Source organism: Megalops cyprinoides, chromosome 1 (genome assembly GCF_013368585.1).
Source record: "Megalops cyprinoides isolate fMegCyp1 chromosome 1, fMegCyp1.pri, whole genome shotgun sequence".
Taxonomy (NCBI): Eukaryota; Metazoa; Chordata; class Actinopteri; order Elopiformes; family Megalopidae; genus Megalops; species Megalops cyprinoides.
This window is the reverse complement of record NC_050583.1, coordinates 55,256,438-55,282,537: the sequence shown is the minus strand read 5'-3', so window position 1 is coordinate 55,282,537 and position 26,100 is coordinate 55,256,438. Positions and strand designations below refer to the sequence as shown.

General features: G+C 47.9%; 1 protein-coding gene across 3 annotated transcripts in view; it reads right to left on the bottom strand.

The window, feature by feature from the left end:
* jmjd1cb (jumonji domain containing 1Cb) overlaps window positions 1-26,100 on the bottom strand; it is a 96,668-nt gene that overhangs the window by 47,436 nt on the left and 23,132 nt on the right. For 2 of the 3 annotated variants that reach the window (XM_036548817.1, XM_036548809.1), the window contains exon 2: window positions 6,996-7,160. In XM_036548817.1, the coding sequence (XP_036404710.1) occupies window positions 6,996-7,160 (165 nt within the window). Of the gene's footprint in view, window positions 1-3,604; window positions 3,639-6,995; window positions 7,161-26,100 lie in introns of those variants that run through there. The other variant, XM_036548833.1, reaches the window with a different exon arrangement.

Sequence of the window (26,100 nt, the reverse complement as noted above, 5' to 3'; positions counted from 1 at the left end):
TCAAAGCAGCATCTTTTGTGGAATAAGACAAAACGAGAGCTTTAAACAATGCTGACATTCACATAACGGCCGCCCGCCATATATAGGTGGTAATACAGTACACACATCTGGTTTTCACATTTGTAAAAACCAAAATTGTTCAAAATACCACTTCACCAAGCACCATGTCCACAGCAAAGTAGTCTGCATGGCCTGGCTTGTTTTTGGAGTGTTTAATACTTTCTTGCAACACAATAAACCACAGCTTTTGAACACTGTAAACAAACACTACAGCAATAACTCCCTTGAGCAATGTTAAATATTTATCGTGGCATATGGTGAGGTCACGCTCAAATTCCACCATCTGTAGTAATTTTGCAATAATTCATGCTCTCACTTCAGCATTCTATAGTATTTGGTGTAGAAATATTACTCACCCTTCTACATTTTCACAATGTGTGACGCACTCCAGCTTTTTTCCTACCAGGCGGACGCATGCTGCGTTGGTGTATGCATCAGCTGAGCAAGAGCCAGCCAACTAATAAGCCTCTGAATTACTAAACCAGCTCCCTAAATCTAGGCCATGGAATTACAATTTTATTTCCTGAATCTAGCCTCAACAAAATACATCTCAGAGCTCTGATATCTTTCTTCATGTGAGAAGCTAAAAAGGGAGGCCACTCCGAACGGAAGCCTTCTAAAAATAACCTCCTTTTTTTAAAACAGGGGTGTTGGGGGGGGGGGGGGGGGCATATATTTGGGCTCGCTACAAGGAGATGCAGCTGATATACCTTCTTCCTGCAGCCCTGCAAGCCTGGGCCACCCAGGTGGATACAAACGCAATCAATTACGGCAGCATTCCCGCTCGGAGCGGCCTTCCCACACTGCACAATCCGCAAGACCGGTCAGCAAGGAGAATAGATGCTCGGTGAAAAAGCAATCAGAGGGAGGAGAAGGAGAGAGAGAGAGAGAGAGAAAGAGGAGAGAGAAATCCTGCTTGTGGCCAACGCTCGGAGGCAGAGGCTGCGAGAGAGATAACGTACAGGAAACCCGCAGAACCTTCACTTCCCCCCACAGCCCCCGCTCCAAAGGAGAAACGAAACGGGTGTGAGCTCTTCCACTGGCGCACAACAACAAAAAAAAAAAAACCCCGAACTCTTGACTTGTAACATCTGTCCGCGGGGCTGAAGTGTTTATATGAAGCACAGAGCTTCCTCGGGTGGACAATGAGATGTCAGGAAGATCCGGGCCCGGGCGCAGGGGACGTGAAGCTGGCTGAAATCAGAGACAAGGGCTGCGCAGCGCTTCGGGTGTCGCATGCGTCCTGAGTACGGCGCAGGTTTGCTAACCTTTAATGCGGTGCAGAGAGAACAGCAGCCCTGAATACTCTGATTCAAGGAGGCCTTCTACCTGGATCGTTCGCAAAGCTAATGTTTAAACGTCCGATATCATTCTTAGATTCAGGAATACCTCATCCAATAACTACTTTTTTTAACTGGGGATATGAAGCTACACTGTAAGCACAACCCCCTCTTTATTACTGCAGAGATAACACAGTACGAAAAGGTTATGTTTTCTGTAGTTCTTAAGTTACCGTGCACTACACAACTGACACAAACTCACAGTGTCTACCATTGTGCAATCTGCGAAATACGAACTTCAAGTTTGATATTACAATGAAAATAATTGAGAAATTAGGCCACCAAACACAAATGGGCTGAAGGCTCCCAACCCACACATGGTAAAAGTGGGTTTATGTTACACAGATGTTGTGATTTATATATAATAAAAACAAAGTGTGGGCCTGCGTTTGCAAATATCACTGTACAAGCATAAGAGCTCTGCCATCTTCCCCCGGCCGTCACTGTAAAAGAGAGCGTGCTCTCAGCTGACCTACCTGAATAAACAAAAGGTTAACTCAAATAAATAAATAACTACCCCCGGAGTGAGCTCATGTTCTGCTGAGAGGGCAAAGAAGCTAGGCTTACTCCATTCAATATGCTCTGCAGATCTGCATTATTTCACTCAATTATTAAACGTATGACTGGGCGAAGATGTGGGTGGGGGGTGCTTTGATTAATTAAATTAGGTGATCCTGTGTCAACACCGCAAAGAAAAGTTTAGACCAAGGGCCTGAGTAGGGAAAAAGTGTTTCTATCAACAAACGGCGGCCGTCGCTCCATGGAAAAGCTACGTTATGAAGCGTCCCAAAGGTCTGCGCTCTGCACGCCTGAAATGACAACAGAAGGTTGGAATTCTTGGGAGGAAAGAGAAAATATAAATGGCTGCCATCAGCGATGACTAACGAGAGAGAGAGAGAGAGAGAGAGAGAGAGAGAGAGAGAGAGAGAGAGAGAGAGAGAGATCCTGAGAATGCCCATCTCCCTACTGCGCTCTACTCATGTGGGAAAACCATTTTACAGCGCGGAAAAAAAGCTCCATCATCGGGCATAAACACGTTTTTTTTTTTTGTTCTGACAGCAGACAACAGACTGCTTCTACAAACATCGGCCCAGTCCAAACAAACAACAAAAAAATAGGAGAAGACGCACTGTAATTTAAAGCAACTTCATTCGTTGCCGTTCTGCAGCTGAGATCCAATAGGTGCTGCATGGTGCAAAAGCAGCGCCCGATTCGCTGTAATGCGTTCGTTCCACTGCTGCGGTAGCCTACACGACGCTGGCCTTTTATGGTAGGGAGGAGAGCGGCCTGGAAGCGACGGGGTTAACGCGCACTTCAGCAGCGCAGACAAATTAAACCCAAATGCTGGTGGGGCGGAGCGGATCCCTCTGCTCCGTGCTGTAGAGTAATGTCATTTTACCAGAGCGTGCTTTTCGCCGCACGGGGGCTTTCTGTCCCACCCTTCTGCATGCCTCAATAACTCAACGAGATGCCCCCGCCCCTCCCGGCCCCTTACCCCCGCTCCTTCAAAGGAAGGCAGGGTAGAGTAGCCCCGGGCTCTCTCTGTAAATGCCGCCCGCCTATGATTGCTACCATTAAGCAGCCAGCTGTGCAGTTGGCAGTGAAGAATCATCTGTATATTCCTGGTCTCGGAGTACGAGCTTCCATCCCCCTCCCCCCGCAGCTCTCTCTCCAGCCTCCAACACGCACGCGCTCGACACACACAACACACACAACACGCCGTCTGTCCTCCACACAGACGCGCACTGTAAACACAGGCTCCGCTGGGGACACAAAGGCGGGCTGTGTTGCGGACGCGGACGGACAGACGGACGGATGGGGGGGGGGGGTCTCCAGGTCCGAGACCTCCTCTCGGGCAGAGGCGAAGCCGCGTGACCGGGACCTCAGGAGCCGCAGGTCAGGGGGGGTGGGGGGGGGGAGAGCCAAGAGAGCGCAGCCGGGGCTGCAAAACAAACGCAAACACGCCAGGGCTGCCGAACGCAGGCAGAAACATAACTCCCACAGACAGGCGTGGGACTGTGCGCGCTTCCACTCCTGCCAAACAAAGAGCAGAGACAAAGAAACAGCGCTCCGGCTCTCTGATGCTATCTGACGGGAAAAAATAAAAAAGAAGACGGAACGAGAAAAAGTCACAAGCACACAAACCAGATGACCTTTACTGACCCGACTCGCACTGCAGCAACGACTTATTTCTTATTTCTTACCCAACACAGCAGGAGCGTTCGCCGCGTCCCTAAATCACAGCCCGGCGTTTCGGTATGTGCTTTTGCAAAGTAATGTCCGCCAACCAAGACCAGGCTCCAAGCCGTTTACCACAGGGATCTTCCAAAAGCAGTGAGGAAGTCCTTGGCTGAGGCAGTCAATGTGACGGAGGCCCACCCCACCTCCGATCTCCCGCCCTCCCCCCTCCCCCACCCCTAAAGCTGCGGAGGGGAGAGCAAACGACCCGGCTGTGTGCACAGCAGTAAATGTTCCCCCTCTGTATTTGTCTTGATGACAGCTGACGCTGCCGCTCCGGGGGGGGAGGGTGCAGCTCCCGCCACGTTAATCATTTCCTGGAATCTCCGAGGGACTGAATCTGCTCAGGGTGTCCTGGGGTCATTCGAGCCGTACCAGCAAATTCACAGCACTGCTCCGAAAGCGCCTCGCTGTGCCTTTCAGCTAGTGCACCTTCTGAGGAGAATACCCGTCTGAACAAAGTGGATTAAATAAACACATAACCAAAGGAAAAAAAATCAGGCTAATGGAGCTTGCGTGTGGGAATCAAACTCTCTGAAATCTGTGAAAAAAATTAAAGGCAAAAGAATGTGTACCCCTCTGTTAGACAATCAAAGGGTTTCCTGCCAGGTGAAAATGGCCATGTTTATTTCCTTCCAACTGTACAGTGGATCGGGTGTCACATGAGCTTAATGCAATCAAACTAGAACATTAACAGTGAATCTTCACATCAGCAGCTGATAATGGTAGGATGTTTTCATGTCGTGGCTTAGAAGATTACAGTCAGTGAGTGTGTCGTCCCTTTTGGGAAATGACTATGTCGAAATGTGCAAAATACTAAGCTTTATCTACTGAACATTACAAAGGCTTGTCCAAATGCTTCAAAACAGCAGCCTGAGAGTGTGTCAGAGCTCTGAAGCCTCTGTCAGCACTAAGCACAATCAGTTTAGTCACCAACAGCTAAAACCCCTAAATTCAGCATTTCACAATGCAGTCGTGAATCAAATATCAGACTCTTTAAGAGGATTTTTTTTTCAGGAACATCAGTGCCCTCACTGAACAGCCCGCAGCCCACAGAAACAGGAACTCACCGACCTTTCAGTCTACACATGTTAAACAGGAAACGAAGGAGACAGGCAATTCCAGTGTCAAGAGGGGGCTGGTGCATGGAAGAAAGTACACATACGTCTTCCTTTCCACAACAACAAATGAATAATGATGATAACAAATGATGACAAAGTAAGCAAGGTAACCATTCACCACAGGTTATAATCAATAATGGCCGTTCATTCAGTTATTTATTCAACAGATGGATTTCAAAACAAGTGTGTCTGGAGTGGAGTCAGGGGTATGGAACTGAGTGACCGGGTTTGCTAGCGCACTCATAGAGAGCTGGGTTTAGGGAGAAGGGGAGCAGTGAGGTGCTCCAGTCATTCCCCAAAACTCTGAACGCCCACCAGCAGCAGCGTCTGACAGGACCGACTCCGCGAGATGATAAGCGCGGACCCGCGGAAGGAGAAAACCCCCGACACAAAGCCCTGGAAAGGCAAATATCCCAGGCAGCCGTCCAAAACAAGCTCTTAAACAGAGCCGACGGGCCAGTGAGTGACACCGCTGTCGATGGCCTTCGATTCCCGGGGTCACGTTCTGTCAATAGATCCTGCGAGCTCAGTTAGAGGGACAAAAAAGCAACCCCCCCCCCCCTCTCCCCGCGCACAGTTTGGGGGCCACGCGTATCAAAAGGGCGCCAGACAAAGGGCAGGGCCCCGGCGTGGGGGCGGGGGCCGCGTCCGCGCTGCTGACTAAGGGGGATCCAGAGGCAGTAAAAAGGGCCGCGCGGCTCCCTCAAACAGCAGCTGTAAATAATGGAGGTGTGAATGCAACTGCGCACCAGAGGGGGGGGAGGGGGAAAAGGGAGGAAAAAAAAGGCAATGCTTTTGAAAACAGACAACAGCGCGAATGCGGGCAACGTTCGGCGCAATTACTTGGTCGTCAGGAGTTCTCTGAGGTAATTAGGGCTTCATTGTCTATTGATTTAATAAGATTTTAAAATGAGACCTGTCTGCGCAAACACAATGCTCCTGAAGAATGAAAGCGAATTACCGCCGCGGTTAAAAATGGAGGCAATCAAGGGATACCCCCAGAATGAAAATCTGTTGTCTGGCTCCCATAAACCCTCACTGGAGGCACAAAAGCCAACCTGGTTGGATTGTTTACGTGTTTAATGCTCCAGATTAGACTCAAAAAACAGAGGGAATTGACATTCTGGACAAGCACTTCAAATGAACAGATTCAAAAACAGCTAAATAATTAGACACCTACAGATTACCAGGAGACATCATTGTATCTTGTGCAATGTTTTCCTCTAGAGCTTAAGTTAATCATAGAACAAACACAACAGAAGGACACCTGCAAAGGCCTAGCTGCAAACACAGCAGGTCTGACTGTAAGAGTAGCATGCAGTTCAATCAAACATTCACACATTTACATGAACTTAGCCACAAACACACGGGTGCTATAGAGAAGGGATAAATTATCCCAAAAACACTGAGGTCCCTCAAGGACCAGGGTGAGCTACCCTGCAGATATAAAACAAAAACATTTGAAATCTTAGGAACCCTTCACGTAGTTTGGGAAAATCCTTTAAGGTGTTTTAAAGAGGTGCTGAAAATAACAGCATGGAAATATATGAAACGGGACCGGGAGGCGAGTAAGCGACCCCCCTGCTCTGCCGAAAAGACAAGCGGCAAGCAGCACGCTGCCCTTCTCGGCAGCGAGACGTGTGCTGCTCTCGTCAAGCGGCTCCATGTGTCTCACCAGGACCGTCTTTGAACTCTTATCTCTAATGCCTGTGCCAGATGGCGCTATGCTGCACGTTACATAATCAAAACACAGGCCACATTTCTCCAGCTACACAACAACGCTCCCCTAATCTGCAAAAAAAAAAAAAAAAAAAAAAAAGAGGCTAATAACGCTGCACTGTAAAACATTTATGGTCTTTCTGAGGCAACGCTAAAAAAAAAAAAGAAAAAGAAAAAGGAGCCAGACCCTGGTAACATCTTTTTCAGGTAAAGCTGCAAGCGTTTCTCTTCTCTGTGATTTTACATTCCCCTCTGAAGCCTTTGACCTGCTAAGCGAATTATGTGCTTGTTGTCAAACAAAAAGCAGCTGATGTGAGTGAAAGGAACAGAAGATCGGCCAGTTCCCGGGACTCTGAGGGGAACAGGGTTTTTGGCATTTCTGCTCGGCCTCAGCAAAGCCTCTCAGGACGAGCCGTGTGCCCCTTCGGCCACGTGTGCGTGTCCCCACGCGAGCGGGACGGAGGAATGAGCTCTCTCCCTCCCCAAGCAGAAACGAAAGGGTGGCGGGGTCACTCACCAAGGCGGGCCACTGGATCTGCTTGGCCTTTGTTCCCTGAACCTGGGTGCTCTCCTTCCTCTTGGCCCAGACGAGTTGGTGCTCCAGCAGGAAGATCTGGAAGTCTTCGTACACTTTGACCCACTCGCGCTTCTCCCACTCCAGGTCATCGAACTCCACGTAGACCTGCGAAAGAGGGAGACGACAACAGAAGAGGGGGGGGGGTCCCCGGTGAGCGCCCGCTCGTTTGGAACAGTAACCCCCCTCCCAGCGCGGCCTACACACAAAGTTTTCACATCCCTCCCGGCTGACATTTCCTGCAGGATAAATGGCATTTTTCTTCCTTTCTCAAACAAGGTATATTTTTAGAGACGAAAAAAAGTATTTATTCAGGCCACATGTGCGCCAAGATTACAAGGCAGGCCTGGGGTTCTACGGTTTCACAGATTTCTCCACTCTCACAGACATATGACTATAACATCCTCCTCTGGGAGTTCCTAAAGCCCCGCTCAGAAACAGGATGCATGATCTCCCCAGAAAGAGAAAGGCTGAGCGTTCATATAGGGATCAGCATTCCGCAGTGATTTAAGACTTTTTGCCACATTCATTCCTTCATTCGCTCCAATGCCACAGTTGCTTTCGTCTCTGCATTCTACAATTCCAAAACAAACAAAAAAAAAAAATCACAGCATATACTACTGGTGTTAGTGTTTTAAAAATTACATCAAATAACAACACAGACTAAACAGTGTGAAGAATAGAGCAGGAGTTATTAATGGTTAAATCAGACAGCAAACACCAAAGTGCAAAAGTTCATTTCACTAGTAGATTTCGAACAGCAGATAAGCTGGTGTACTGTGTTGGTGCCCTATAATAACCTCTGGGAGACAAAGTCTCTTCTGTATGTTTATTTTACTACTTAAAATATGCTCTCTGAACTTTCATGCACTGCAACAACTACTGCAATGAAACCCACGTATCGCCGGGGGCAAAAACAAAGAAAACTGGGCGATATTTTGTCTGTGTAGTTAGCGCACAGACAAAACAAACCGGGCATCAAATTTGACGCGATTTAACACTGACAAAAACCTCGTTGGACTTGACTGCAATTCAGTCATTAGACTCTTAAACAACCTGGAAATGCCATGCGCTTGAGCTCAAGCCCTGTAAATGTTCGTGGCAGATTGCCATCGGCACTCTGGGCTCGTCATCAATGGCTATTGACCACACTGCGAAAGGCACACCGTTTCTCACTTTCGGTGAACAATTAAAAGGATCAGTGCGGCCCATTCGGGTCCTGCCTGAAACACAGACTTCGCCGGGGATCACAGCGTTCTGTGTGAAGCGGGTAGCGGTGCGGTGTACGGGGGTTTTCGTGTCATTGTTGACCCCCCGTTCACCGCGATGTTACCACGAGAGCCGTCTGGTGCGCCTGTGGCGGGTGGCAAGAACCCACAGCACAGCGGTGCTTTTGGCCGGCGCAAAGAACCCTGCTCGCGTTCTGCAGATTTCCGCACTGCCGAGTGCAGGTGTTATGTTTGGATGTCACTCGAAAATGAATAATAGCTTTTACTGTTACAATGGCTCTTATTTGCATGGTTGAGAGCTACCTTTTTTTTTTAGGCCTTGACAGCGACAACACCGTTCAGCGTTCACCAGTCCCACTTCAAATTCTGAAATTCAATGTTAGTGACTGAATTTACTTTGACGTCTTTCGGTTAATGTTCATGACAGAGTGAGCCAACACATGCTCTGGGAAAGACAGAGGATCTCAGGAAAGGCAACCAGCTTCCACGTTTGTTGTGCAACCCGAATGACCAATTACACATGACAAATGTGCAAATGGTTGCATAACGCGTGACTGTTCAGACCAGAAAGGGCCCCGAAATGCCTGTGATGTGGTGTTGTGTTCTTGGTCCTGCTGAGGGACTCACGGAGGCGTGAGAGAGAAGAGAGCAGGTGAGTGGGTCTGACACCACTCCCCCCTCCCCCAATCCCCCTCGGGCAAGCTGCCAGTCCCGCCCCAGCGGGCCCGGCACGTCAGCTGCCCCCCCCTCCTTTCCCGAGGGGGTCGCGGGACGAGTCCTCTGGCCACCCCGCGCTGGCCTTGCCCCACAGAAGAGGGGGCCGGGTGAACGGGGGCCGGACTGTCCTCGCTCACCCCCTCCGGATCCTGGAGCGGTGTCACTTCCCATTGCCCGTAATTAAACATTTACAATGAGGTATACTGTTTCGGGGGGCCAGCGCGCTCGCGAAGAGGCGGCCGCTGCCCTCTCACGAGGCACTAATGCCGTGTAAAAAATTCAGTCTCATTAAAAATTGACATGCGGGACGCGGAGGCAGCGAGGGTGCGGGGGGGGGGGGTGTTTGCGCTCGGTATCCAGGCAGTGACCCTTCGGGCCGCGGAGCTGCTGCCAGCGCGGAGGATTAGCGAATGCAGGGGAGGCGAGGCTGGCATGCACTGCTGGCATGTTGGACGCGCACAAAGGAGCATGTGGAAAGCTTGCTCCTGACGACAGGGGTGCGCGGGGGCCGAGAGGGCGACAGAAGGCTTCTCCGGGGCGGGGCGGAGTTACGGCGCGACGGACCGAGGGGCCTGCCCGCGTCCCGAGCGCAGGCCTGGCCCGCGACCTCGCCCTGTTTTGCTAGAAGTCGTTCTCCCGCAGGCTGCAATTATTTCCGACAACTCGGCAAAAAAAAGGGGCGCGCTGAGGAATGAAATATTTAAGGTTCTCGGGACACACTGGAGCAGCCGCGGTAATGCCTGCTCGAGCCGGAGAGAGAAACTTTCAAAATTATACCGCAGATTCCTTTCGCAACTGCCGCGGTGAAAGTAGGTCACTTCAAGTTACAACCGAGGCTCTCTGCTGGTAGGGAAAACACCACTCTGAAGACCCAGATATTGGAAGTAAATCTGCTCAAACACAGTTAAGTTAAACACAGTTAAACACAGAAAGCGGTGGAGAAAAAGACGATCTGCCCAGAAATCATTCACTGCCACACCCCACTGTGAAAACTGAAAACAAAAAAAAAAAAAAAAAAAAAACGACAAAAGAGAGACGCTCGGATCCAAGGCAAATAAAAACACTGAGACATTCTACTCTGTATTTTGCTTAGTCTGTGTAAACACTGCTTGTCTGTATCGCTTCAATCTCCTCACCGCAGACCATTCCAAGACCTTGAACGCTCTGGGTCCTTGTCACATGCCCACACCTCACAGTTCAGCCAATGGGAGGAGTTCTGCCCGGAGGCCCCATTTAATTATTAATGCACTTCCTAACTCTCATTCAAACCGTGCGGGGACTGTGTATTACCGCTAAAAATATTCGAAGGATAAACAGGAGCGGCGAATGGGCGAGAACTGCGGACCTCAGCAGCTGAATCCCTCTGCAAACGTCTCGTGGCACGTTCGTAATATGCCAGTTCTCAGATTACACCAATTAGGAGCCCAGAGGTATGAGCGCGTTGCGTAACCGCACAAAAGCCAGGCAAGAACGAACAATGACGGTTCAATCTGTTCCCATAAGCGCCAACGACAAACACGCAGGGGCTCCGCACCGGCGGGATCGACACTTTCAGACTCCCTGACAGCGCTGTCTGGCGGCGTAACCTCCACGGTATTTCCACCCCTGAGATGCGTACCGAGAGGAGCCCGCGTGCATTTCACTACCGCTGTGGTGCAACACATGCTCTGTGACGTCACGTTTGCCAGTAACATCTGTTACAGTTTGAGCGTTACAGTCAGAGCGGTGTGGGCTGGGAGCTCAGGGACGAAGCTCTGCGGCACAAAGAGGGGGGTCTACGAAACAGCCACACACAACCGTTTGCAAATGCATGGCAATACACACAGAGAGCTGCTTAACACGCATAAGCTGCCAGACTTTTTTTTTTTTTCCATTTTTTGCCCTGGCAATTTCTCTTGATGGAACTGACTGTTTTTGAATTCGTTTGCATACGAGATGCACTTGAGTGTGGACAAAGCTTCCTATTCAGACCAATCATCTAATTCCCCCTTCTGTGATATTATACATGCCTGTAGATACATATTCATTTTTACATATGTACGTTATACATTATACATTACATATACATCTATATATATATATATATATATATATATATATATATATATATATATATATATATATATATATATATATAGCATGTACATATATATAGAATAATATATTATTATTTATATTTGACACATTGATATTAGGTATTTTGACATATATATAGATATATATAACACCATTCAGGCCTACAGCCTGGGAGGGAGGTCACACAGTAGTTGACAGCAATTAAGCCAAAAGACCCAAGCTGGCACAAAGTTCTCGTACCCGAATTTGAGCCCGATCGACCTCGGGACCCTGGCCTCGTCCGCTAACATAAACACAGGCCGACGAACGTGCCCCGGGCTTCGACCCCGATTTCTGAGACAATGCCTGTGAGTCAACAGGAAACGGCGCGCTGATCTTTCCTGTTCAAACCGCTGCTCCTTATCTGCATCAGTCATCTGCTCAGACACCACGGCGTGACACAACAAGAGGTTAAACCGAAGCAGACTGCAATCGAGTGAGTAATTCTGCGCCGCACAGGAAAGGCAGCGGACTAACATGGCAGCTGGGGACTTGGCAGAGGGAGAGAGGTGGGGGGGGGGGTGTGTGACTCTAGAGGGAGAGTACGAGTCACACGGCCCCGGTGATGACATCGAGCTTAGTCTCACATCCACCGTTAGGGCAAAAACGGCGCGTTACCGGAGGCTTCCGTGTCGCATTCGTTCCCTTTGTGTCCCGCCAGAACACTGGGGAACAAACAGTGGCAAAACTGGCCTTTTACAGCAGCGCGGGGACGACTGCTTTAACGTTCTCACACCATAGTACGCGTTGGACTGTTTTTTTCGTCAGCGCTAATAAAAGCATAAAATCAAAGCAAGGGAAAAGAGGGGAGCTGGGGGGGGGCAGAGGATTTTCAGAAGAGTCCTAATGCAGCTTCAGGATTAGCCTTCGTCTGCTCATGCATGCGGAAACGTTTGTACGTTTGAAGATCATGGGCCGCAGAGACATTATATAACTCCATTCACACAGACTCGTGGGTGCCTATTTACTGCAATAAGCACTATTTCATTTGGAGCTGTAACTGGAATCTGCTACATTTTGTTGATTTTATTAAATATAAAGACAAGCGGGGGGGGGGGGGGAGAGAGAGCAATACAGTATATAGTTCATTGTACAAATTCTCATCCAAATCAACGCCATCGCGTTCAAAAAGAAATTCATCAAATAAATACATTTTCTTCTGTTTCAATCAGGATCTACACTGAATCTAAAGAACACAAGCGTATTTCTTAGGAGATGATAAGGACAGCCAGCTCTTAAGAACGCACCGCAAATGGAAAGACATTACAAATTTTTAAGACCTGGTTGCTATGCGACCGACAGCACTCTCTCATTTCAGAGGGAAATCTTCGCAGCAGATGCCTGCAGAAAGAGGCGGCGTGTTGATGTTGGACACGCGCTGGCGGCGGCGAGCTGAGGGCGGAGGAGCTGTCAGAGCTTCGGCGAAGCCCCCATCGCGGGGGTAAAGGTGGGCCGCTGCGAACGACGGCCGAGCCTGTCGTGTAGCTGTCTGCCGGGCTCCCGGGAGGGCTCCGGAAGAGAGATCACCCCCGAGTCACCGGCGGCGATACGCAGCGCCGTTTCACACAGGCGCCCGGCCGTGATGACTTTTAACGCCCCTTACGGCAGCGCCCCGTTATCACCCGCGCGGCCTTCAAACGGTCTTCTCGGAAAAAGCACCGCACTCTGATCTGAAATTGCCTTCAATCAATGTAAACATCAATCACCGTCTTAATAAAAGACAGCTTCATCAGACCTTTCTAAATGTAATTATATGGTAAAAATTTCCAAGCACGAATGAACTGCTTAATGCTACCGTTACGAGACCATCTAAGGACAGTGTGAGAACATTCAGTAACAGATAAGAGAGATGCTCATTTTCTCCATCCCCAGTTCAAACGGGGGGAAACTAGAAAATACACAAAATGTACCACACCGCACAGACTGGTTGCTATGTGGATATAAAAGAAAAAAACAGACTATATCAAGGATGACAAAGAACTACTGAAAAATACTGGCAAGGAGCATTTTTTTAAACACTGAACTAAATATTCCACTGCAATGTTTTTTTTTTTGTTGTATGAATCACAAATCTCTTTCCAATAAACAAACCACGTCTCCTACTACGCCATTAAGGGCGAGCATGCTGCCATCAGTAGCATCATCTCTTAAAGGTCTGCTGTTCTGTAAAATCTGCCCATCACTAAAAGCAGCAGGGCTTTCCTGACTGGCTGGGTCTGGGCTGCGGCAGTCCAATCACCGAAGCCCCAGACAGCCCCAGCTTCCCCCGGTACAGAAAAATCTGCCTTTCAAATCACTGAAGCAGCAAGAGATAGTGATATTTGCTTTTTTTGATCAGATTAGCAGGGAGGAAAGCTTCTTTTACCACTCTGTATGTAAGACAGGCCTTCGAAACCAAACACCCCATGTCCCTGCTGCTCCCCCCCTCCTTTTTTCCAGTTTTTAAATCATCTCATCATCGCATCTTCCCCTATCCGGAACAATGTCTAATGCCTCAGAAATAAGACGTTAATGTCGCTAAGCCAATCTCTGCGACTTCGGGGAGTGTTCTCCCGCCTTCTGTCCAAAATAAACCTGCGCAGTGAATTGCTCTGTCCTTGTTTCCCCTCTCCGTCACAGACAGCCCTGAGCACATCTGTCACGTTCTTCTTTTGAGGGCAGACAGTGGCTGTATTATTCAAGCCCCTGCCTGCGCCTTTTTGGAAAAACTCAACACATCAAATTAGATTTTTTTTTTGACTCTCCTGTTTTCTCCCTCTGTTTTCAGCCGTGTTATTTTTTTTTTAATTCATGACCTTTTTTCTGATTCATTAATATTAAAATAAGCAAGGAGGAAAAATGGAAACACGCGCTCGTGAACGAGTGTTTCAAATCAAATCAAAGCATTGCTGGGATAACTAAGTGCTTCCTGAAATGACACATTAACATTAAAATAAAATCACAAATAGCATTTGAACACCAACAGAATAGTACTGCATTTTTTGTCTCTCAGATTTTAACAACTTCACATCTGAAAGGAAACTAAAAATCACATAACAAAGCCAATAGTTGCTTTGCTTAAAAAAACGTATAAAAGTACAAAAACACCCTAGTAATTTATAATTCCTCAAAATACTGGACAGATTCACATGTTCAATCCAGGATGATGATGTTACCAACACAAAATTATCCACAATTTACCACAATTATCTCTCGGCATGCCAATTTACTTGTAAACTTGGTATACTGAGGGTGCTGTGCAGTGCATTGTGGGATAACATGCACAAAGCTGTGACATCCGTGAAAGTAACCCATGCCAGCTGTTTTAGTAAACACAAGCATAACTATCCTTTGCTCAGGTGTAAATCCCCTTTCATTCGGTGGTTCACTTGGTATTCCGCTGTGACTTACAAAATAAAAACCACATAATCATCACTTTGAACAGGAACGATAACACTGTGGTTTATTAACACAGGCCAAGGTAAAGCGAAGTACTGCCGAACCTTCGCAGATTCTCCCATAATTCATACTGACATTCCCTCCTGCACACTATGTCCTGGCTGTGCAATCAATATTACACCGAGCTTCCCTTTGTCTTCCCATAATTTTCATCTTCTTGAAAGCCACAGTCTCGTCACGGGCCGACCGCCGGGCTGCCGAGGCAAAGCGCAAAACCGCCAGATCATAGTCTGCTGCGAACTGCCCCGTGTTGTTTTGAAACACACAGTTCAATTCGAGCAAGGAAATTCCATTCTCGACGGCGAACGCCATTATTCCATCCCCCGGTTTCAAGATGGCAGAACACAAGGGGCCTCGGCACCGTTCGCTGCGGGGGGTTTCGCACCCTCGTGTGCTCTGCTGTAACGAAGTTCTCAGCACATGTCGCATCGTGAGAGCGCGGGATCGTTTTTTGGCGTCTCAGGGCCCCTCTGAAACGACGGACGAAACAACAAGAAAAAAAAAAAAAGGAAAACGTGGTGGAACACGTGGACCGAGCGGAGAACACAGACCGTATGAAGTATGTTCTGTACTCCCTGCGCTGCGCTCTTTTCCTGCGGCCCTCCACGCTGCACATCACCGGTTCACTAAATGTCACGCTGATTCATGTGGTAGACAAATAAAACACTTCTCCTTCGAGAAGTCAATAACCCTTTTAACACAGCGCTGCAAAATGCATATTGCTTAAGTATTCCAAACATTAAACCTTGTGGTGAATACACAGATAAAAAGAACACACACACACACACACACACACACACAAAAACAATACCATTAAGAGAATAAAAGATGTCAGTACACAGGAATGGCAGCCCGCCATGACCTAAGGCAACATCTGTTTCTGCACTCAATTCCTTCTCCTGACACAAGATTAAAACAATGTCTTTGTTTACCGGGGCCTCTAATGGAGTCCCGCCTCCCAGCCCTGCGCGATCGGTCAACGCTGCCACAGTGCTGATGTCAGCTGATGGCGGGGGCTGCCTGGGGCAGGCCGGGTCACAACGCAGAACGCACGCGCACAGAGAGAGGCACGGCCGAAAACGCGGTGCCATGGACCGCCATGGACCGACGGACGCTGACCCCTTGCAGACACACAGAGGCAAAAGCAGACGCGTAAATACGCGCACGTGGGCGCGCTACGAAGAGAGTTTAACACTGGACATGCCCGCACAGACATGCGCTGAGACTCACAGGTGTTCAGCACAAAGACAAACAACAGAGTGAGACCTTTGCCTCACTCAAAGACACAAACACACTTCTTCAGGACTAACACCGCTGACTCACCAAGGTTGAGAAAGGGTGCATCCAGGATCCTTTTCAGCCATGAAGCAAAGGGTTAACAGCAACCCCGACAGATTGCGGTGTACATCACCTCTGAGTTGTCAGACCGCAACAGATTGGCGCAGGAGAGCCGCATTATGCAACCGAGGATTTGAATGCTATGTGCACCTCTCTGCCATTATTGATAATGCTCTCCCGCTCCTGCAGAGGACGGGAGGGATTCTGAGGTGAATCCTAATCTCCCACATATAGAAGCAAGAGGCCCCTGAGCTGGTCTGCTTCTGAGGCAGCCACTGTCATTAAGTCTGCTGCCTTCGGGGCAGGCAGCGCTGGGGCCATGCATGACTCCCCAGGAGAAATACTGCAGCAGAAAGCACATAAAAAGGCTGCACAAAAGGCTCTCTCTGCCTGGCAGCAGCAGCCAGTGGAGCTACCTTTTATACTTAGTGAAATGAAAGGGAGTAATGCTCCTTTGGAAGGAGGGGGAAATTGCTGACACGTGAAAGTTGCAGGAGACGGGGAGGTCGGGGGGGGCGCGGATGGGCCGAGAGGCACGTGAGCGGGTCGGAAAAAGTGGGGGTGGGGGAGGAAAACAGGAATCTTGGCCTGACCCCTCGTATGCTGACAGACTCGCGGGCCCACCGAGCGCAGCCGCAGGAGGAAGATGGGGGCGCGTTTGAATTGAGGCTCGGCCGGGGGGTTGTGTGCCCCCCCCCCCCCGCTCTCTGCTGGTATTTACGGTCCCGATCGCAATCAGAAACCAGGTGTGAGGGCTCAAACTGTGCAAGCCCCGTTTCCTACAAGGCATTTCCTGTGAGAGACTCTTATACAAGCTCCCGGCCTAATGCGACTCACATGTCCACTTGCCGAGAGGGCCGACCCCATGAGCAAGATTCATGAGATCCACTGAGCAGCCGGGCAGGGAATTTCCAAGTTGAAAGGAGCGTAATAAAGATATCAATACTGTGCAGGGGAGAGATGACCTCACAACTGATTAAAGCTGACACCTCAGTATATACTTATGTCAGATGCTTTTTGCCCACTAACCCCCCTTCCTCCACACATCTCCCAGACAATGCTGCATTCTCCGCATGAATAATAACAAGCTCTCCTGCTTGCTATAAGCCTAGCCTTCACCTCCAAATTTAATCTGATTTATTGGGCTTGACTGAACTGCGAACAACATCTAGGCTACACCACTAAAAGGTTTTCTTTATCTACAAAACACTATGAGGAAGTATGCAGTGACAAAAAAAGGTGAGGGTTTCCTGATTTTTTTTTTTTTTCCAAAACAATGCTTATTTTAAAACTGAGGCGAATGCCTGTCACGGTGCAATAACCACCAGTCACAGCTTCAGATGCTCAGGACAGCCGGGGCTTGGCCACATTATTGGTGCTGTGGGCTTTACCGCTGCTATGACTGCCATTACAATGGAAAAAAATGTCACTGTACTTATTACTGCCATTGGTATTGGTCACAATTATGATCAAAAAACACATCAGTCATCAAAATACATCTCTCATTTTGGGCCGCAGAAAACATTGCTTCTTTCCTGTGAGGACGTAAACATAGCTGTGTAAGGGAAAAGACGGGACGGGGGGTGACAGGGGACAGTAGCCGAGAGGGCTGGAGGGGGGGGGCAGGTGATAGAGGGCAGACACCCCTGTGCACCTGCACTGCTCAGATAAGCATGCCTGCCCTGCGTGTGGAATTCACTCTCTAAGCCCACTCAGCAACTTCACAACACGTCTAACCAATCAGTGACCGGACGCTTCTTTAAAAAAAAAAAAAAAGGGGGGGGGGGTGCATGGGGGGTGTGGGAGAGACGGCCAAACTCTCTCCCGCTGCAAGGTTACAAGGACACCCCCTCTGAAATACCCGGCATACTGAGCTTCTGGCTCGAGATGCCACGGCCTCCTCCACCCACCAAAAAACACGGCGGGAGGGCTCCCAAAACAGGGTGGGTAAAAAAAAAAAAAAAAAAAAAGAGGAATTAAAAACCCCTAATAAGATCATTGGGATGGTAAAAAAAAACCACACCAAGGGCCTTCAAATCCTTTTGGCATTAAAGAAAAAAAAAAACTTGCTTCAATTTATTCCTTGACAGTCCACTACTAATGGATTTCTCAGCATTATGGATTCTGTTCCACACATTACGGCTCCTAATTGCTCGCGATATGGCCTACAGATTGATTGCGCACATTCTTACGATTTCACTGCTCAGAACAGGGTGAATAAATAAATGACGTGACAGAAAGAAGGTCCGCGGGAATGATCGGAAGTCTGGCAGTAGATGGGAAATTAGCGTCACCAGTGGTGAATGTGTTAAAGGGAAACATTTTGGCAGTAACAGGATTTGTACAACAACAAATGCACCCAGCAAAGAGGCGGCATAACTCAGACGTCAATGCTGCTAATTTCTCCAGTTGACCGCCACGACACTGAGTCCACACAAATTACCCATCACACTGGATCGGGGGACTTCTTAGGACTCCTTAATACTGAGAAATCTAATTGCTACTACACTGCACCTAATGCGCGACAGTCGACTTTGATACAGTCGGATAAGGCCATGTGGCAAATCTCCGATAAGGAACAGCTACTGGTAAGCATTCGGATTTTGAAACGAAGCCCTGGGAGTAGACCGTCAATCGACCGAAGCCTCAGACAGACGTCAAAATGGCAGCTCCGCCGATCAAGCTGCCCAAGACAATGAACTAGGGCGAGAGAGCCCTTCGTTTATTTTGCAATTCAACAGCTAAAGTATGCCAGTGGAACAAACTGAATTATTTTGAAAGCCATTGTTTTTTTTCCCCCACCTCGTTCTGTTTCCTTTTCACCCCTGAAGAAAATGTGTGTGAAGCGTAGCGTGCTGGCTTACGCCGTCACGTGGGTAAAGTGGAAAAAAAAAAAAAAAAAAAAGAGGGAGAGAGAAGGGATGGAAAAATCCAGCACATCCAATTAAATACTTTTTTGTTCTACCTCTAGAGCTATGTCATTCCCAAAAGGCAGCGCTCCTCGCCAAGCGATGAGGCACACCAATTAACTCGCTCACACACTGACGACGTGACTACAGCTGCCAGTGGCTCCCCAATAAAAGAGAAAAAGGGGGGAAAATGAAATAATTGAGAGCATCTTATTGTGAATTTATTTCTTCTTCTTCCTGCAGTGTCTCCATTAAAAACAATCAGCCCAATTAAAATGGCACTCCTTGTTCCTTTTCTGGCTATACCTTTTGTGATGCGAGCAGCCCGTCCGCCTTTATTTTGCCTCCCTCCCTCTCTCTCGCCCGCTCCTTGCCTGCTTGCAGAAGAGCTGTTATTGAAATGTCTGCAGAGTGACCACCATTTTCATCCTCGGTGAGCGGTTACTATGTTGGAAATGTGGTAACTAGGCTCCGATGCAGGTTTCTGGAATACATGCGCTGAATACAAATTATGAACACGCCACCCCAGAGGAAATATGGTAGCGGTTTTCACTCGTCTCTGGAAAGCCAGCTTCGCCTCTCAATTAAGGCAGAGAGAAAACCTCATCATGCAACACAAATTCAAATAAATCTGGTACGAAAATAAAATCACAATATTTACGGGCACAATGTATTTTTGTCTTCCTGCTTTAGGCATTTGTTCTGCATTAAAAAAACACCAAATGACCACTGTGGCTTCCATGCCTCGTTTGCACGATGGTGAGCTTATTATAATGGTTAGAATTTAGCATTGTGGGTGATATTTGCTTAAAGATGCACCCACCGTACGGTGTGAGTTATAACATGGAGGAAACCTCCACCATCAGTGTAGCGGAAGCTCTAATTACAGACATTGCTGCAATGTACTAATATTCCTGACACTTCAACCCTGCTGAAACCTAACTACGGTCTGCATCGAAGAACATTAAAACAAACACTGGTTTCAACTGCTATCAGCTCCATGCATCAGCCAGGCTGAAATGAAAGCATCTCACAGGTCTATGTTATTGTGGCGCAATGCACACGATACGGTGCAGAGGTTAATAAATCATCTAACATGACAAATACAAAATGTACCCATAAAACTAAATTTACTACAGATGTAGATTTTCAATGTATGTTCTGCAAATACAAAAAAGCCAGAGTGTTCCTGTTCACTTGGCATGCTCAAGAAATGCTATCTGCGTGCAATTTGGAGAGCCAGAAACAGAACCTGAAATGAACAAAAGCTTTCAGCTGCTTTCGCATTCTCTAAACAAACACAAGGCATGTACGCACGGACGTACACTTCATATGACCTTTGAATTTGAAGCATTTGACTGCTCCTGTAATTAAACGGCTAATTACCCCTGGACTTCCATGTATTATATGTTCCTAAGCAGCTGAGGGCAAACTCTGCTGTACTCTAATTACCCAAGAAGGCCGCTAAACAAAACGCAGACATCAGGTAGACAGTGAGGGCATTTACATTTAAACCTGAGGCATTTTACTAGGGAAAAAAAAAACTGCCATCCATTCAATCACATTCAGTACAAACAGCACGCTTCCTTGGATTGCATATTGTTAGCAAATGAATACGACCGCAGAAGAGTAGCCTGACCTCACTTTGGGTTGCGGGTGGGGGGGGGGGGGGGGGGGGGAATTCTGTTTTCACAGAAAATGTGAGAAATTCAGATAGGACTGCAAATCATTCATCCATGGACAAAAAGGAGATAACAACTCTATCTAACAGTAATTAACTGGCATCATTAACATGAACATACAGGCCAGACTGTCACTTTGCTCCACAGCCATTCACAGTATGGGATCCAAACTGTAATAATTGCATTAATACGAGCAACAAAACTCAACATCAAACAAAGGCCCAAATTAAAGAAGCTTATTAACTTGCACTTTAATGAACCTATTTATACTTCTTATTTGACACAAATTGTTTCTGAAATTAGAACCACTATTAAACGTCTGTGTATTTCATAGGAGGAACCTTACAGAAGCAATACGGGAATATTTAGCGCCGTTTTCTGACAGGCGGTAGCAGCACGTAAACGGCGGGATTTGTGTGAGCGGAAAGCAAGCGCGCTCCTCTCTCCGCGGCGGCGGGCGGATGAGTAGACGTGTCACCATGCCACCGCGTGAGACGAGCTGCAAGCGCATCTGAGCAAAACGGCCCAAAATAGACCTGATGAAGGATGTGACTTGAAATGCACAGCCACACGCTCCAGTCCAGCTTAATGATTTACGATCCTGTCATGGGCACAACCTGACGAGAGCCAACCCTACCTTCCCAGAGACAATGCTCGCGTGGCTTATTCTGAATAACAGACCAAACAACAGAATTTAAGACTGGGGGGGGAGGCAACAATTGCACCGTTTGAACATGGAGGACACACAACAACTTGGAAAAGCAGACTAGAACAACCTTGATTTAACAGTGCTGGAAGGAGGACTCTTTGAAGTTACCCTCTCTCCAGGTTGCTGTTCGAGACAAATGAAATGGCCGTAACGTGAACTGGAAAGAGAGCACATGAGCCTGAAGTAATCTTGACTGACAGCTTCAAGAAGCATCTATTTCCCATCAAGGTCAGCCCTGTCAGGCCGTCTCGGAGCATTGTGTAAGACGGGGCACGCGGGGAGGCAGTCGTCAGCGGCCAGGAGGTGCCCTGGCCCCCTCCGCCCCGTCCCCAGCGTGAGACACTGAGGATGCGGGGCCCTGGGGGGGGGAGGCTCCAAAAATAACACCGCGTTTTGAAGCTTTCCAGTCAAGCGGGAGATCAAATGAGCGCCTCGCACGTATGACATCTCGGTAGACATCTCACTATAAATTTCTTTATTTACCGCGGCTTCGTTGAGTTGTAATGGATTTTTGCCCCCTCCCCCACTCCCCCGTCCGATCTCACCCAAAGACACAACACAGGCCCAGCGGAATATTATGTTCAGTTGTGTACTCGCTACAGAGTGTTCTGTGAACCGGATGTTTACAGGGGAAATTATGCGACTGGAAAAGTGAAAATGCGGAAAACAAGCTGCTGTTCACTGGCCAAAACTCGCGGCGTATTTACGTGTGGCTTCAAAGGAGAGCGTCAGCTGAAAATACAAGTCCACTCGTATGCGTTAGAACAAAGGAGCCCGAAGGACATTCAAATTTTTTTTTTCCTGTAACCATAACGTTCTAAAAATAGCTCGCAGTGCATCCAGACAATCAGTTGTTGAAATCTAGGGCAATCAGGACATGGGAAAATCCCTTCTGCTCAGTCCAGGCTTTTTGCTTTGTTTTTTGGCATCTACAGCATATAACTCTTTTCAACATAATACAACCTTTTTTTAGGTTATGAACTTCAAATAGTGCGACGCTTTCTTTTATGGGATCAAACACATTTGTTACAAGCCACTTTTAAGCAGGAAGGAGGTCATTATTTGGCACGATTGGAGATAAGCAGCCTGGGTAAACAAACTTACCACACAAGTGCATTTTATGTCGGTAACATGGTACTAAATGTACACAGATGGCCATCAGTTAAACCTTCCTGATGTTGCCGAAATGTTTACACAGCGTTTCCCAAACAGTTCTCATTGAAAACATTTCCTCAGCATTGATTTTCTTCACTGAGAAGAAGCTGCTACAATAGGGCCCGTGCCGAGTCGTCTTCCTTGAGGTCCCGCGTTTTTAAATAATGATGAGCGCCGTTTCCAGAAATAAGACCTTCGTTCCCCCCGACTTTTTCGCTCGATGAGACGGAAGCGATTTCCAGAATCTAAAAGGATGTGACCTCTGGAGGCTCCAAAAAAACCGCAGCACCCTTAATCTGAACTCGAAAACAAAAAAAAAAAAAACAAGACATCTCAGGAAACACACACACACACACACACACACACAAATGATTAACTGGCAGACAGTCAGGACCCTCATCAGCCCACTGAAGCCCAGCTGCACTGCACTGCATTATTCATGGCTGCGAGCTCCCGCGCAGACCCACCGTCCGCAAGGGCGTTCCGACAGGAGTGGAGGTCGGGGAGGGGGGGCTGGGGGGAGGACGTGTAAAGATCGGGAGCCCTCGCCATACCAGCCCGAGACACGACCAGACGGGATATCTGCAGCTACGGCTGGAGGCTGTTGAGAATAACAACACATTAGCGCGGGGAAATAACCCTTCTTATCCCCCCGAGAAACTCCCCTTTGATTACCATAATTTACTAATCATAATTTACTCCTACGGTACCAGGGGGATGGGACTGGGTTTGTGTTGAGGAGGCCTACATCCCCTGACAGTGTGAAGTGGTAGACATGCCTCTAACCCTGCTGTATTCGGGACTGTGATGAAGGGCCCTCCCTGGGACCGGTAAACACTGCTCTATATTTAGACCTACACGCTGCAAAAGACAGACAGGTTTGCAGTGCAGATGCCAAGAGAAATGAACATTATCTACTTTGGACTTCCCACCCACAAAACGCATTTGAGAATGCCGCCACAGATGGATTAAGTCTTAATGTATTCTTGTTGTCATCAGGTTTTTAAATATGTTGCTGTGCTTAGCGAATAGTTGTGTTACTATCAGCTCCACAGCATTTGAACACGTGAACACTTACTCAAGAGCAGAGCAATTAAACCCTAAAACGTAACACCTACCACGTTCCCATGCGTAACAGTACTTCACGGTGATGAGGCGTTGCATAATGAGGCAAATCAGCCGAGTGTCACTCCGTGCGTCACGTTTCTTTCCCTTCCTGGTCCTCGGCTTTAATCTGAGTCTGAAAGCGGGCACCCTCTGGCACTGATCTGCCATCGCATCGGCCCGCGAGCGTCTTTACCCTTCCCCGTCCGTCTGACAATCAGCCCCCCCTCCCCCCGCGCCCCGCGCCCCCGGGCTCCACCCGCTGTGAGAGCTGTGGAGGCTGGAGGCCTGGCGTGGGGCCCTGGCTCCGACGCGCCCGCGGCCTGTCCGGATCCTCCGCACCTCACCGGCCCTCCGGCTTTGGAGGCAAACGGCGCGGTGACCATCCAGGCCCTTGTGTGTTTGTGCAGTTTTATTCTGGGCGCCGAGGAGAGAGAGAGAGAGAGAGACAGACACTTCCTGACCCCCCTGTAACCGAACACCGCGTTTGGGACGGGGCCGCGTCTCTCTCTGCCGCACTGGTTACGGCGTGGAGGGGCAACAGCTGTTGAGCAAGCATGCATCCAGCACATGTCCTACCCAAACCCTCTTATACACAAGACTGCTTCTATAGTATCCCCAGCATGAAACATATAGGATAACACACTGCTTAATTCATGTAACTCTGCATACAATGAATGTTCTGTGAATTACCCTGCATGGAGTGCAGCGGCTCTGCATTCCTTTATAATACTAATTCCAGCCATTCAGTCTCCCACGCTCTTATGAGGCTATATTTTCAGCACTGCCACCCTAGGGGTTGATTTTTTACCTCCTTTTGTATGCGTTTTGGATATTTGAATCCTCCTTATCTTCCTGATGACTTCGACACAATCGCTGATTATTTGCTGACAGTATCATAATTGTACAGGTAGCATATTACATGGAAAAACCAGCTGAGAGAAGCTAAAATGCTATGGAGCAGCAATATTATCACACAGCATATTCAGGCCAGATCCATATTAGCCACCTTCCACAGTTCAAAACTGTCAACTGTGCAGCACTCACAGAAAATGACACAAATAACACACACATTCCTGTTCAGTTTAACAACACACACAGCACGCTGTGAGGAGACATAAATCGCTAACAACAATAAAGCTTTAAAACACACACAAACTGACAACATGAGATGACTGACATAATGAAATTAGCCAATGAAAGCTGCTGAATTCACATGTAAAGACAGGCTCGCTGGGTCTGCATTTGGCACTGGTAGCGAATGCTGATGTGCTAAGTGTCAACGGTGCCCTCAGCTCACACACAAATGGCTGGTTCTGAATCGCAAGGAAAGAACATTGTGTGACCTACTCGTGTAACTATCCAAATTTAAAGATAAATTCAAATCAACCTTGACATTTGAGTTTTCAGAGGGACGACCAGTACATAAGGCCTCACATATTCTAAGGTTTCACCTTCTGCCCTCATTTTCACTGAGCACAGTACCTGCACAATCTTAATAAGGACTGGGATATTTTTGAGCACTGATGCATCGTGGTCCATAAGATTTCATACATAGGCGCACTGATTAATATATGACACCATACAAAATCACACAATCCTACATATATATTATTTAGCATGCACTGTAAAAGAAAAAAGTTTAACACTAACACACTCTGGCATACAGTACACAATGTTCTGAGCTGCTGGCAGCCTGTTAGCTATAAATATTCAATTGATATTAGATATATAAAACATGAAACAAAATCAGAACTACTGTAAATTACCTGCTCATTGCATCAGCCTAACTATGTAATGATTGTAACAGAAATAGTGAATATGTTCATGCTGTTAATATACTTGCATTGGACTGCATTTATCTGCCATCCCTGCTCCAAACACCAGTGCTAACGGTGAGCATCTGCTTACCCAAATGAAGTGTTAAGCAGCCCCCTACTCGGTTTGTACATTAACACTTATGATTACAGGTTAAAATATATGCTCCTTCAGGTTTCGCTGGAAGTTTATCTGAGGGGCTTATTTCTTGCTCAGATTATTGAGCTAGAACTCAGAAGAAAACCTGAAATAAAATGAAATGGTATGGCCATCACAATTTGTGTATTACTCTTTGTTCATGGTGCAGACACATTCTTTCATGGAGACAGCCATTCTCACCTAAGCACAAAATCTGGCTCCACTGATATATTGTCCTTTGATTTTTTTTCCATTATTATTATTTCATGCATGGATGGATCAATGCATTTGTCCCAGTCACAGTTTTAACACAACATACTGCACGGGAGCCCTTTGTGCTCAACTCTACCTTTAATGTCAATGCATAAAGCGGAGCAGGTGGAGGGGGAAGCTGAAGCAGCGGAGTGCGGCTCCGCTCTCCCCTTTTTGCAGGTAGGTGGAGTAAGTGATGTAGAGTGTGATTTAAACCGGTAGCAGACAGGCTATTAATCAAAAGCGCGGGCCCCGTCTGAGCCCCTGCGCTGTTTACATCACCCACTCACTCTCAACCGGAGCGAGGCAGCCATCGACTTCCCCGCGCGACCTTGACCTCAGCAGTGTGCTTACCCGGGGAATTTACGACAGGTCGCCTCGCACCGCCGCCGCCGAGACGTTTTCCACGGCCAATTCCGGGCAGAGCGAAGCCGATCGTGCATG